This window comes from Poecilia reticulata, chromosome 13, assembly GCF_904066995.2.
Source record: "Poecilia reticulata chromosome 13, P_reticulata-male-v2, whole genome shotgun sequence".
NCBI classification, from domain to species: domain Eukaryota; kingdom Metazoa; phylum Chordata; class Actinopteri; order Cyprinodontiformes; family Poeciliidae; genus Poecilia; species Poecilia reticulata.
The window spans coordinates 22,011,199-22,026,777 of record NC_088842.1 but is presented as its reverse complement, the minus strand read 5'-3'; the positions used below and the strand labels follow the sequence as shown (position 1 = coordinate 22,026,777).

At 37.7% G+C, this 15,579-nt stretch overlaps 1 protein-coding gene across 2 annotated transcripts in view; it reads right to left on the bottom strand.

The window, feature by feature from the left end:
- Positions 1-4,029: 4,029 nt before the first annotated feature.
- igsf11 (immunoglobulin superfamily member 11) overlaps positions 4,030-15,579 on the bottom strand; it is a 109,315-nt gene continuing 97,765 nt past the window's right edge. For both annotated transcript variants that reach the window (XM_008426056.3, XM_081614587.1), the window contains 5 exons: positions 11,644-11,851; positions 11,199-11,354; positions 10,032-10,154; positions 8,508-8,655; positions 4,030-6,724 (listed from right to left, as the gene is read on the bottom strand). In XM_008426056.3, the coding sequence (XP_008424278.1) occupies positions 6,142-6,724; positions 8,508-8,655; positions 10,032-10,154; positions 11,199-11,354; positions 11,644-11,851 (1,218 nt within the window). In that variant the 3' untranslated portion in view covers positions 4,030-6,141. The remainder of the gene's footprint in view (positions 6,725-8,507; positions 8,656-10,031; positions 10,155-11,198; positions 11,355-11,643; positions 11,852-15,579) is intronic.

Below are 15,579 nucleotides of genomic sequence, written 5' to 3'. Positions count from 1 at the left end.
CATTATTATTTTACTTAAAGTGCTTACTGTTCACAGTAAATAAATTAATTAAAGAAAATGTAAATAAAAAAATAAAAATGCAGAAATAACAAAAGTAATATATTTATCTTTTTTTTTCGCCTAAAACAAATTGTGCATGTGTTTGCTTCTGTTGTGAGGTCATGAAACATCTAAAATTTTATTTATTCCATTAATTAGGTTCCAGCCTTTGGTTGGAAAACAAACAATGTGTTCTTTTTGCTCTAAAACATAAAATTAATTCAAATGTATATTTCAAAATTGTTTTGTTGGCCAGAGGACACTTTTGTCTTATTGTGTAGGTACCGAAAAGTGATTAGTGTGGATTTGACTGGCAAACATAAAGATCAATTTCTCTGACCTTGCAGCACATGTTCAGATGAATCACCTCATTAATTACGTTAGAAATAGTCTATTAAATCTGTTTCAATCATTATTTGTGCAGTCAAGATTAAGCAAATTACCTTTTTATGACCATTTTTCCAATGAGATATTGTTGCCTTCTGTTATTTTCTTTGCGAGGATGAGATGTATGCAAATTGAAGTTCAAAAGAGTTTAAGTTTCAATGTATTTTCTTCCAAACCAGTTACATCGATAGATTGCACCTAATGTCAACTGAAATCGAACACAGTTTTGATTTTTTTATGTGAGTAAATACAATGATTGAGATCACGTCATCCAAATTCTCTACAACATGACGAGAAAAAGCTCCAGACCCAACAGAAAAGCTCCCTTTGCCAATATTGTGAAGATTACAAAGCTCCTCCTCTGGGATTTTACGTGTCAACCTAAAACCTGCTTCAGAACATCTTTGATGATTAAAAGCATGTGTATTAATTGTTGGAACTACCCAAAGCTTTGTGTTGTGTAAGTAAATGCAAACACTATCAGTAGAAACCCATTACTACTCACCTGGGTGATGTTCCCTGTAGGAAAACACTAAATCATTGCCCTTGTTTGATTGTCATTTCAGGGGTCCAAGCTGTTCTTTCAAAAGCTTAAATAAGTTAGACAATGAACAAGGAAATGTTGATTGTAATTTAAGATTAAGCAATAGACCCTGAAGATTAATGACATTCACATGCGATGATAGGAACTGCATTAGGACAATTTCTCAGGCAGCTATAAGCTATTTATTTCCCATTTAGATAGACTTCAAATGGGTCATTCACACTGAATGCATTATCAGTTGACACAATTTGACTATTTAAATGATTGGCTACAATTTCTTTTGTCTAGAATTATGCTAAAAATGTGTGACTAAACTAGATATTTCCTTTCAGGCAGCTGAAGCTGAACATGTGTTTAAACACTGCCCCCAAATGGTCGACTGGACACCAACAGCACTTAAGATTTTGCTCTGAATTACTTTTTCAAGCTACACACAAGTGCTGAGCTCGTAGAAAAAATGGTAAATATGTATTAGTCGGCACAATACACAATGTACAGAAAAGCATCACAAATGCAAATAAATCCTTATGCAGCATCTTGCAATGCTACTGTAGAACTCTGATTTTTTTTTTACTTAGCGTGCATGTCACTTTTGCAACATCACACAATTCATCTTTGGAAATGAAAATCAGAAGAGTTTGAAGAAACAACAATACTTATATGCTTTCTATGCAGTTATTCTGCACAGGTTGCTCTCTACATGGTTATCTTGACTGGCCTGCAGTAGCAGCAGAGGCTCCATGAATGAGTCTGAATAATGTTTAAAACACCACAGAAAAATACAGTTTACCCTGTCTACTATACATAAAACACTTGATATTTCATGCAGTTTCTGTATCTCAATTGTCTTTAAAGTGCAGAACACCGTTTCAGCTTAATTTTATTTTCCTTCACAAATAAGGCTGCATAAATATCCACACTCCTCGAGCTGTTTCAGAAGAAGCCCTGATTTTGGTTTGCTACAATTGAACTACAAAAATGGATGAAGATGCGATCTGAACAGATGAGGCGAGAAAAACTGAACTGGTTGGCCTACACACAAAATGTGTGACACAAAACTGACACTTTTAAGAGTTTTTATTTGGTAATAAATCTGAAAACTATATGTGTATTTCTCATCTGCTTTCAAAATGTTCACACCTCTTTTTTTTTCTTCATAAAGCCCCAATAAAATATACTGAATGTAGATCACAAAGTGTGAAAAAGTCCAAGGAGAATAAACACTTTTGCAAATTACAAATGTGTATCAGACGGTCACAAAAATGTAAACAAACGAGTGACAGATAAAATGTATTAACCAATATTTATTTACTAGTCCAGTGTTTTTGTTTTCTCCCCTATGTAATCTTGCCCCCATTGTTAGAACATAATGTGTTTGTTTTTTTTTTTTTGCTTTTCACATCTTTACATATTTACATATTTAAACTGGTTTTACAGTTGGCAACATGTCACACTTATCTGTATACACAAGCCATACGCCACCTTCTACATGATAGTCCATCTTTATGGCCGAGGCATAAGATGACATACTCAATAAATCCGGGATAAAGACTCAGCAGATTCTCACACATATTCTACAAGATAAGTGTGGAGTACAAATAGTATAAGCTCAATTTAACTTTTCTGCCCTGCCATACTTTCAGAGACATATAAAGCCAAAGACCCATAGAAGAGGAGTTGCTTGTAAGCTCTGGGAGATCAGGGCAGGAACAGTGTTGGAAATGAAAAAAACAACAGAAATCAGAACACGTGGTAGATATGGCTAAATTGTCAGGAAAAAAAAACAGATCATCTTTAGATTTAAGGTGCATCTCAATAAATGGGAAAATCACTAAAATATAAATGAATTTTAGCAATTCAAATCCACAAAGTGAAACATACAGTGCACATGGAGTGAGAGATATTACGTGGTTATTTCTATTCAATGTAATGATTTGGCTTAAAGCTAATAAAAATCTTAAAATTTGCTTCTCTTAAAATTTGCATATGAAATAAGATTCATTTAAAAACAGTACATGCAAGGTTCCAACATCTGTCTGGACTCATTTTGGATGATAACTGCATGAAGCGTGGTGTGGAGACCATCAGAATGAGGCTTTTCAGGAAACCCAGGCTACTTCATTAGGGGCCTTTACCTCATCTGCATTGTCGGGTTTGGGCATTTCTCATCGCTCCTCTTTACAATACTCCATAGATTCTCTAAAAGGGTCAGGTTAGAATTTGCAAAGTGATTCTCTAATCATTAAAGTTGGTACTAGTCATTTTAGCAGTGAGTAAAATTAATCAGCATCTTAATACAGATTGTCAGCAGAGGGAAGGCTGAGGCCCCAAAAGTTTTCTGGTAGATGGCAGAGTTGCTATTGAATTTTATAACACAGACTGAAACTATACCAGCAGAAGACACGGCCCCCTAGATCACTGACTGCCAATCAACTTCGGAGCCTGTTTGCTCATCCAACATACTTGATTTTCCAAATGAAATGTATTTCATGTCCTGGATACATTTGTGTGTTGTATGTGGTGGCTTTAAAAAACCATGAACTCTTAATTTGGGTTTATTCCACAATATCCTTGAGGCATTGGTCATCCATGCAACTTTAACAATTTCTTCTACAACAATTTTTTTCATTTCTTTCTATTTCTGTGCTTGGATACAACAATATTTACTGTCCTCGTTAGACTACTGTCAACCCTTTCATATCATCATATAGGCCAAAACAACTTTTCTGAGAAAAATAAAAAATGTTGTAGTTCTATGTAATATTTTAACTCTCTTGGAATAGAATGTGATATTTTACAAGCTGTAAGCCACCTTAATCAAAACTAGAAGAATAATCGCATGATGTGTCATGGATGACTTGCAGTTACGTAACTGAATTAACAAAATACATCTTTGATGATGTTCTTATTTATTGAGGTGCACACACACACACACACACACACACACACACACACACACACACACACACACACACACACACATATATATATATATATATATATATATATATATATATATATATATATATATATATATATATATATATATATATATATATATATATATAGTAGATGCAAATTATGTAGCTCTTCCTCACATGACAATGAACTGAGAAGAGGATAAACAAGGAAACAGTTGTGTTTCTATAATCAGACCTGAGCCAAAGCTTGTGTTTGGCTAAGTCTGGCTTTCAACAGAAGCTCCATGTAAGTGACTGCTCTTAACTCTGCAGAGAAAAGTTTAGCTACAAGTCATTTCATAATTACAAACAGACAAAATGTGTGGAGGGGAAATGAGACCAATGCAAGTTGCAGATCAACTGCAAACAACAGCAAATTGGTATAAAACACACACCCACTGAGTTCAAACTTGAGCCAGTCAAAGAAATCAAAAACAGAAATTATTTAACTATTTGGTGGAATTAAAATGGTATCTTTAGTTTTAAATGGTAAATAGCCATTTAGAATATTTGTTCATTACTCATTCAAAATGGAGTAACAGTTTTAAATGAAATACAGTTACTGTATTAAGTTTAAGATAATGAAATTCAAAATAAATATAATAAGTTATGAAGCTGTTTACTTTGCAAAATACGGCTCACGTTCAGGGTAAATTATGTGCAGGCAAAGAAATGAGAATGATCAGATTTGGAAAGGCCTGGAAACACTCCAGCTTCTCACTCTGCCTGTGAGATTTGATCAAATACAATTACAGAAGGTCAGCGACACGACTCTACCACACACAGCCAAAGGTGTCAGTTGTTTATACATTCTACATGTGCCCACTCATGTAGAAACACATTTTATTAGATAAACATTTGTATGAAATAACACCATGAGGCAGAATCAAAGGTAGCCTGCACTTGAAGTAAAAAACAAAACAAAACAAAACAAAAAAAAAAAAAAACAGAACAGTTTGAACATTAGGACAAGTAAGATGTAACGTGTATGTGGAGACAAAATGTGTTTTTGATTCACAATCTAGCCTACTGTTTTAATATGTACAGTTAAAAAACACTAAACGTGAGCTTTAGTTGAGAACAAAAATACTGTATAAAATTCTCTGGCTTCGTTATGAAGCATGTATGAAATAAGACATCTTTTTTCCATCTTAAAGCAGCACAGACATGGTGTGAGTCAGAGACACTACAGCTAAGAATGGTGACAGCAAGCACTATATTGAGCAGCAAGTCAGAGTTTAGATCAGGAGAGTGGTCTCTGTTTGTTTGGTAACCCAGCATGTTAATCAACTTGAAATCAAAGTTAGAGTTTGAAAGAGAGGGTTGGATGCATTTTTGATTATAAAGCATATAATGAATAAAAGTGTTTTCATAAGACAACGCTCTTGGTATTATTTTGCTCTAAAAGTGCGTTAAAATAATTATGTTTGCATTCACTGACATACACTATGTAGTTTATTGCACCAAATACCCCTGACCACTCCACTCCAAGCTTCTAAGGCCATTTCAACTATCATTTCATTCTTTCCACTTTTTATGCTTTTGGGAAATCTAAATAATTTCTTTCAACATTCACTTTTTTGCCACTTTTATCATTGATGTCAATCAAAACTTAAAAACGTAAAGAAATAATGGGAAATTAAGCTGACTAACTTAAAGGACACATGCATTATACTGTGGGATTCAAAGCTTACTTCTGCTTGACCATGCAAACCGACACGCTAAAACAAAAAAACAAAAAAAAAAAACTATGTCAAAATGGTTTGGGTCAAAAACAAAGCCTCAAACAAAACAAAATACACAATCGTAACAATAATCCAGCCCTGAAGAAGATCCAGAATTCTGTGATTTTCAGGATTTTGAACTCCAGCCTTGTGAAATCATCCAGAGGGTTGGGGGGCAGGGGGGATCAATCCCACTGTTTTCACCAGCAGAAAATCCATAAAAATAGCACAAACAAAAAGGAACTGAAAAAATAGCATTATGTCCATCAAAGAATTGGCATCAATTAAACTCTGCACTGTAAAACCCAAGCTTTTTTTTATTTATTTTCTTTTAGTTTGTGGTTAAAAAAAAGTCTTTACTGAAAGACACAACTGTAAAGGGTTGTGGACTGCTTCAGCCCATATTCAGTCAGTTTTTCTTATCACATCTCAACCGTTCCAACCAAACACTCTTTTAGTCTTGTTAGCAGACTCACAAATCAGGTTTTCAAACAAGTGAACCTGCTCTGCTTTGGGCGGGCACCATGACCGGCACTGCCCCCATCCGCTCCAGCGTCGCCTGGCTAACAGCGTAAGAGTGCGTGTGGTGCCCGTGTGCGGATGTCACCACTGGTTTGAGGCTCACGGTGCCGTTGCTGCGCACCATGGCGGGTGGGGATGGGGCAGAGTTTGTTGTGACTACCAGAGTCTTGGGTGGCGAGAGCATGTGGCCGCCATTGGCAAAAGATGTCGTTGTGGTTGTTGCCGTGGTGGGCGGTGGGTGGCGGGACAGAGGGGTGGAGCCTGGAGCTGTCACCGCTGTTTCACGGACCTGTGTAGCGTTCTGAGGTTGTCCGTGACTGTGGGCTCCGTGAGGTCCATGTGCAGCCGCAGTAGGAGCAGCTGTAAAGGTCTGACGAGTGTCTCCGTTGTAGCGCGTGTAGGAGTTGTTGTCGTAGTTGGTTTTAGGGTTGTGCCAGTAGCGACTGTTGTACGTGTTTGTAGAAGTCAGTGTGTCGTTCTCTGAGGAAGAGGCATCTGCATGGAAAGCCTTTACTGATGAGGACCGCTTAGGAGGTAAGTCATCTTCTCTGTTGAGAGGAAACATAGAAGCATGCCCAGTCAAGTTGGGATAACATCGACATTTATGAAGAAAAAAAAATAAAATCAATGTATTTAACAGAGCACTTGATTTAGTTGATGTGTATTGTCCCATTTAAAAAAAAAGAAAGAAACTGAACCAAACTCCTTTAAAACTAGCTGCGTTTGTCCAAGCCAGTAACAGAAAACCCAATTTAATAGATGCTTTAGTAATCCTAAAAATACTACTTTTCACATTCAGTAATTTTACAAAAATAAATTGTTTTATGTTTATGTTGCAGACAAATTGTCACATAAACATTGGTATTTAACCTCTAGTTAACAATCTGACCTTTTGGTAACACTTTATTTGAAAGGTTGTGCATAAGACTGACATGACACTGTCATAAACATGACATAACACCTGTGATGAACATAAAGACGTCTTTATGAATGTTTATGACTGTTGCACTGAATGGACTTTCAGTGCAACTTTGCATTAGAAGTGTCATTATTTACCGAATGACACTTCATGACAACAGTCATAAACATTCATAAAGACTCCTTCATGTTCATGACAGGTGTTATGTCATGTTTGTGACAGTATCATGTCAGTCTTATGCACAACCTTTCAAATAAAGTGTTAACAACCTTTTTCTGAAAGAAAATGTTAAAAACCTTTATTGGTAGTTTTGCAAATCTAGGGAGTTCATTGTTTGCTCATTCTTCATTACAAAAGAACTCAAGCTCAGTCCGATTGGGAGGAGAACGTCTCTGAACAGAACATTTTAAGTCTTGCCACAGAATCTTTTACACAACTTTACTCCTGACCAGTCAGCTTTCTTCTCTGTCTTCATGATGCTGGTTCACTAATGTTTTCTGAGGCCATCACAGAACAGCTGCATTTATACTGAGATTGAATCATACACAGTTAAACTCCACATTTTTTTTTCATTTCTAGTTATTAGAGGTTTCTGGAATCTATTGAGTTTATTATGTTTCAACATGTAGCTTAAGCAATAAAATACAACTGTAAAAATGTCAAAATACCAATAAGGATGAATGTTAAAAGATAATATTGGTTCTTGACTATTTCTTTCATTTAGCTAAATTCAGGCCAAGACACATTTAGCATTTAATATGTTCATTTATTCTACTGAGGAGCTGCAGGGTTGGAACCTGAGTCTAGCTGAGCTAAGAATGAGGCAGATGTGTTCAGAGACAGACAAAACTCCTGAAATCTGAATTATCTTCCAAATTATTCTAGGAATAATTACAGTCGGAAACTGTAGCCCCGGGTAAACAACTGACAGAGATTAACGGACGGCCTGAAAAGACAAATTAGCTTGTAATGATGAAATAAGTTGCTGCTAGGAGATTCAATAAAAGGTGAGCGCCCCGAACCTGAAATCCAATTTACTGGCTTGGGTTTACTGAGAAAAGGCTTTGTGGTGTCTGTGTGAACACAGAGTATGCTCATCTGCAAGAGCATGACATCCACAATTTCTCTTTTTTTTTTTTTTTTTTTTTAAGGCTAAGGATGCATGTGTCTGAAACAAAACCTGCATGACTAAAACAGACACTAAAATAAAAAATGTCAAGAACAAAACAACATTTTTGACTTTAAAAATAGCTTCTTTTTTTTTTTTTGCAAAAATGCAAAGATTAAAACAAGTTATTCTATCTCTACAAGGAAGACATAAACAAGTTATTCAAATAATTGCATTACATTTTTCCTAAATCTACATTAAACCATATAAATGCAAATAGTAGTGAATAAAATCTGAACCAAACCTGATCTCATTAGGAATCTCCTCTTCCTCATATTTGTTCTTGTTCTTCCAGTAAAACAGTGTGACCACAACTAGCAGGGAACAGATGACGACAGCAAGGATTCCTGTAGCAATGGTTCCTACAATCAGACCTACACTCTGCGGCTGGGCTGCAGGGTAAAGAGAGAGACAGGAGGAGAGACTCTGAAGTATACATATTAGTGTTTTGACTCAAAATTAAATGTTCTAAAATTGTAAATGTGCTATTATACACATATAGATGGTATTCAGCCCCATCTAATCAATACTTTGTTAAAAACAACTTATGATGCAGCTTCCATAAACACAGGACTTTACACTAATATTTCCTCAATTTCTTTGAAAAGTAGCTTTTCATATCGCACCAAAAGAATTTATGTTTGGATTTCGACCGAGTCATTCGATCACATAAATATGCTTTTATATAAACCAAATGTAGCGCTGGCTGTCCAGCTGCAAAGTAAACCTCCACTGCAATCTAAGGTCTTTTACTTCCACTACAGCTCTGATTTTAGCTCTATTATTATAATATAATAGAAATCTCCTTTATTCTAGTCGTGCTATCAAAACATGAAAAGCAGCAAGGTGCAGTCTGTAAGTCGGCTTGTAGATAATAACCACAGGACGTTTTCTGACACATTAAAATTAATTTGACCAAAGCATCCACATATGAGCTGTCATGTACATGGCTTTTTTTTCTTTCTTTGCGCTATTAGTCCTTCACTGAACAGTTTATTTATGTGCTGCTTTGTGATGGTCTGACATAAAATCCTAATAAAATATAGTGACGTGTGTAATTGCAATGTGAAAAAGTGTGAATTGCTGTTAGCAAGTGCAAACTGACTGCACTCATTAAAAAAATGTGTTTAGTTTCTTATTGTGTGGTTCTTTACTTTGTCCAGGGAGCGACTGATTGGCAAATAAAGCAGTGACATTTGTTTTCAGTAACTATACAAAATGCTCTGTTAAAAGTTAATAAATAACTACTAAGGTCAAAGAAATATGACAAAAACAGCCAAAAAAAGAAAGACAGAAAGACTGACAGATCCTATAGAACTCGTTCCCTATGACCTACAGCAGCCTTTGTTTGTTTTTTTATCTGTTGGTGTCAAAAGTGTCAAGTGCTGATGTGTGCAAGATGTTCTGTCTGCTGCTTCTTTTTTGCTTGCAATGCAAATCTGTTTTCATTTGATCCGACATGCCGCTCAAAGTGATATGTGACTTTATTCCCAATTGTCATTGCTGCCCTATCTGACATATCACGTCAACTCGTGAAAATATGAGTTTACTTACTGAATACATTAGATTCCTTATATAAAAGTATAACAGTGCTTTAAAAGAGTGTTCTGTGTACGTATCTAAATAAAGGATAACAATAATGAGCCGCAAACAAAACCAGGTTAGTTGCCAAACTCAACATTATTAGAAAATTTGTCGTATTTTAATTTTTTTTACTCTTTTCACAATAACAATAGTTTTTGTTTGAGGCTACATGCAGTTTACTTACGTGCCACAACCTCCAGATTTAGCACACATGTGCTCTTGCCAATGGCATTGCTGGAAGTGCACTGGTAAAACCCTGAGGTGCTTGTGCTGATATTTCTCAAGGTGACTGTGCCCTGCATCTGGTCTGAAGGGACATACACAGAGCCGCAATGTTATTAAAGTGATTGTAATGGGGGAAAAAAACACCCTTTTCTGTTAACTTATAGTGATTCATTCGAATTAAGAACCACTTTACATGCAAAATACAGGAATGTTCCGCTCACAACCTATAGAGGGAGCCATTTACCTGGTAATACAAAATGTGAATTATGCTGTGCAGCTAAACAGTAAGACTCCTGGTACTGTGTGACAAATGATGAATGGTTGGATGTGCATGATAAGAGTCACATATCTGTACACTACTGGAATTATTTACTGTGTGGGATTAGCATCCTAATGTTCATCATGACATTTTGTACCTTTTACAGTCACCCCACAGTGCTGCAAAGTGTGAAGAATCTCATTTTACTTTGAGTGAGACGTAAACGGCCAAAACCTACAAAAAGGAAACACACTTTGAAGCTCAGTGCCAGTCAGAGGTTTTCATATATTTTCAACATGATTTCTGTAGGCATCAAGTTCTGGCCTCACTCTGGCTGAATATTCGATCACAATCAAACATAGTAGGGCTCATTTAATTTGGTCGGCTTCCTGCTGTGTTCTGCTGGGTCAGGCTATTCCCAGGGCAGATGACCTCTGCTAACCAGTAGCGTACAGGCATGTGCATCTTTTTCTGGAATACAAACTTGGAAAAGACAGGATAGTCCACTGTACTTGTTCTAACTGATGCTGAAAACCACCCAAATAACACTTTTTAGAGCTAAGTGTTGGCAGAGATGGTAGTCAGCATGAAGTAAGAAAGTAAACACACAAACTCCAGCACAAATTCACTTGTGAAAATCAATCAATCAACCCGTCCATACATCCATTCATTCATTCATCCAAACATCCATCCATACATCTACTCATCCCCCCTCAGCAGGATTATAGGTGCAGTTTGGGCCCGGCACAGATAACAGGTGGCACTGATGAAGGGTCTGGGTTCTGGTCAGAGCTCCTCTGCGTGTGTGAGATTTACCAGCAAAGGTGGGGCAAAGGGGAACTCCGACGGCCAGCTTGTTTGTAATACCTTGCATGGCGTTGTGTGGTAGCTTGGGCAGCGCGTCAAGCTTCTCCCAGGAGTAAGACGGCGTGGGAATACCTTCCTCTGAACTGCAGAACAGCATGATGTCGCTGCCTACATCCAGCGTTCCCTGGATTCGACATGCTGGCACTGAGGGGGGCACTAGCAGATGGGAAGAGTGGGTGGTGTCGCGTTAACCACTTAACAAAGCAAAAATAATGTTTTTTTTTGTTTGTTTTTTTCCTCATTGCTCATCTGCTCATTGCAGAGGAAATTGCGTCGTTAAAAAAGCTGAAGAATCTCATTAAACAAAGATGGTTTATGGCTGCTATTCTGCAATCATTTTATGAGTGGAACAGATTTAACTCACTGTTCAGAAATATAGGAGAGAGTTCTTGCATTCAGCAATACGCTTAAAACAGACATGCTGTGGCAATGTGAAGTTAGTTACCCAACACCGTGAGCCCAATGACTCCGATGTTACGTCCTCCTCCGTCGGGAAAGTTGTTCACCAGGCACTGGTACGTCCCAGTGTCAGACAACTGGGTGTTGTTGATGAAGATGGAGGCACTTGTGCTTGGCATGGTGGCCACAAAGCCCACACGACCCTTGAGGTGGTTAGGTAGGGTGAACACCTGGCCATTTTGGTAAATTATCACCTGTGTTGGGAATTCACAGTGACAGAATGGAACAGCCAAAAGATGTTGAAGTCAAAGACAGGGAGTGGATGGAAGAAGGGAAAGCATATTGGACATTGGTGGGTGTGGAAAGGGAAAGAAAAAAAAAGAACAATTTGTCAACATTTTGTGGATTTTTGTACAGTAAAATAAGACTTGGGGTAGTGCAATCAAAAAATATTCACCTCCATTCAGATTTCTCGTTTTTGCTTTTTGTCACATCTAAATGTTTTAGATTATCACACAAATGTAGCGTCAGACAAGGATAATTTGATTATAATTATATTTTCACAGAGTCACTTTTGCATTTACTCATGCTACTTGTCTAACTGTAATTTTTACTTAATTATAAATACTTAAGTGTGACAGAAAAGCAAAAATAGGAAAAGATCTGCAAGGGGGAAATACAAAGCACTGTTACAGGAATAAAACTGGGTGTTTCAAGAGTCACAAGAATCCTGTGAAAGTTGTTTTCTACACATTTTTTGAGTTGATTCATTACACGTCTCTCACACTAGAGGGGGACGTATTTCTATGGCTAGGATGAAAACAGAAAGCACACAGACTAAATAAGCCATCGGAACTGACTTACTTCTCTACAACAAGCAAGCAAACAGACCAACTAAAATCCTTTTATTTGTGAGTGGTCTTTTTCTGGCTTACATGATTGACTTTGGGGGAAAGGGCACGCACTAAAAGTATGCTTTCATGACACTGTAAGGCTCTTCAGATGAAAGCATTCCCTAAATTTAATGCATAATTGAAAACATTTTATTTTGGAAACAGCTAAACTACAAAGATGATGATTTCAAGAGTAGAAATAACAGAAGTTTCCTGGACAAGAGATGGAATCCAGTGAGAAATTCCTACAAAACCTTATCCTGGAAAGCCAAGCCTTTCTTTTTTTCTAAGTCCCTTGGTGACCACTAATAGCGGTCATAGTGCCAATGCACTATGACCAATAAACCAATACACTGCACCAGCTGAGACTACACACTTTCAGGTGGAGTTAATCGTCCCTCGGCTCCAAAACTGAAGAGCAGTGACCAGTCACCAAATGCCTCAAGCTTGGGTTCAAACTGATCACTTGTGAGACCGGACAACATGTACAGCAGCTCTCACCCTCAGCTGGGCCCACACAAAAGATGAAGGACCCCGCAAACGCTTGTGTGCAGAACCGTGACAGTCGGGCGCACACGCTGCCTTGCACGAGACACAAGCGCACACATGGAGGGGGAAATCAGAGGGGCTATTCACTTTCCTGAAAAGACTCCTCATTGAACTGTTCAAAGACCCAGGCAGGAAACAACCAGCACCAGTGTGTTCCACTGTGAACGTACACGAGTGTGTGTGTGTTAGCGGTATAGCGACCGTTCTGATGAAAGTGTGGGTGTGTGTGTATGTGACTGTGTCCTCCACCGCTGCCTAACGATTGTAAATTGCGCGGCTGCAATTTCCTGAGTGCTGCGCGCTCGCTTTGTCCTCTTATGTGCAGATGAATAGGCAGCTCCTCCGCTGTGATGAGAGCCTGTAACTGCATCTCTTTCTGCTCATGTGTTTCGGTGGAGATTCATTTACTAACAAGAAGTGCATCCCTATTGGGTTGCTGGTGTGATGTGTCTGCCACAGTAATAATACTCCTTTATCTAGTTATTGTGTGATTTTTTTTATTTTTATCGTCTGTCACTGGACTATTTTCCTGTCTTTCCAGAGATTTCTGTTTCCTGTGATTTTTCTTTTTTGGTACCCACTCTAAGAGATGACTTGTAGTGTTGCTTGTCTTTGATGGCCTCACAATATAATCTGGACCAAGTTTGATACACTCATTTGGCCTCACATGCCACATTATGCCTTTATGTGTTAACTGATCTGATGGGATCAGCTTTTAATGTGCCATATTTAACCCATTTATCTACTTTTTGTCTGTCTGATGAGTTGATCCTGTCTGCTCTAAATGTATGTATAAGCCACCTCATTCGATCGCGTGACCCGGTTGGCTTTATGGCGCTTCGCTGACAGAAAAGAGGCCATGGCCGGCGTTCAGATGGCAGGCGGCCCTAAGAACTCTAGCTGGACTAGCTGGATGCCCCACTGCTGGCCCAGCGGTAAACCCCTGTTTCATCCTTTCTCTCCGAAAAATCCTGCACATAGACGCAGGACGAGCATCTGTGCTCGTTGCCCTACTTCACAAGTTTCCCCTTGCCTCCGCGACCCACAACTGGAAGCACACACACAAAAAAACCTTCCAATATTCTCTGTCACTGTACCAATTGCATTATCATATCCTTCTTCCAACTGACCCCATAAGGACCCCTTTGGCAGCAGACATGAAGAATCCTGCCATGTTCTCAGTAAAGCCTGAATAAATCTCTAAACCCCCTATAGCTCCTTTAATTTACTGACTAAACTCCGACACTGTTATCTCCTTCTATCCTGTGAAACATCCTGAACAATATGGACTCATTTACCCAATGATTACCATCCCATTGCTAAATGCCATCCAGAACACATTCTAAAATAATAACATGGTTGTGCCTGTCATTTGTCCAAAGCATCATTGGTACAGACGGCGTTTGATTTGCAGTCCATGCACACCTTCATTGTGCTATTTGCAGAAAATATATTTTATTTTAATCCACTTTTTTTCCGTCTTGCCACTACTGGAATAAATGGTCCACTTTTTATTCCAATGCATGTTTAGAGACACAGAGTTTAGTGGAAAATTAGATAAATACCTTTGACTGAAATCTAAACAAACTTTTGCAGAGTAATTGCAATGTCATATCCTGTATGGAATGTGGTAAGTAGGTTTAATTATTACAAATACCTTTTCTTTGAACTACACCTAAAAAAAAAAGCCATTACATTTCCATATAATTTTTCAGTTTGCCCCTTTACAAAATTTCTATTTAAATAAGACCTCATGTGCCCAACCAACTCTGCATAATACTAATACCGAGGTTTGCAAAATTAGAAATCTGAAAATTGTGCAATGCATTTTATATTCAACAGTTAGAGTTGGACGTTTATTGGGTGTTTATTTTTACCATCTAAAGAATAAAGCATTCGCTGATTCTACCAGATAAAATAGCTAAAACTCAGTTAGTTTGGTTAGAAGAGTGCTTGTGAACATTTAAAAGTCTTGCCTCATAGTGAATTGTATTTGAGTCGAGACTTTGATACACTTTGAATATTTTATACTGAATGTACTAAATGCTTCCATTGTAGATTTTGGTTGTACTTCCACCACAATCTCAAGTCTTTTGTAATTTCCAACAGGTTTACTTAAATAGTATAAGCCCCATTCATCTTCAAAATCTAATCATCGTCGCCACAGATCCCAAAAGCATGATACTGCTAAAACAAATTTTATTGAAAGGGTTGTGTGTTCTTTCCCTTAAAACTTTTCCTCCCTCAACTTTCTCCCGTTCAGTATGAAAGCAGCACATAAGGCTCCTGGTCTCCTATGACCAGTGTACCTCTTCCTTTATGTTTCCGCCGCCACCAACAACAACAAACCCCAAACAGGACTTCTAATGGATTTCTTTCAACAAAAGCTTATATGCTTTTGTTGAAAGAAAAGAGAATGCAAAATATTAAAGACCATTACCCAAAACATACTACACAAAAATGTTGTACTGAAAAGGAAACTGTCATATATATGAGTTTCTGTTAAAGACGTTCCAAATGTAATCTTATGCAACAGTGGA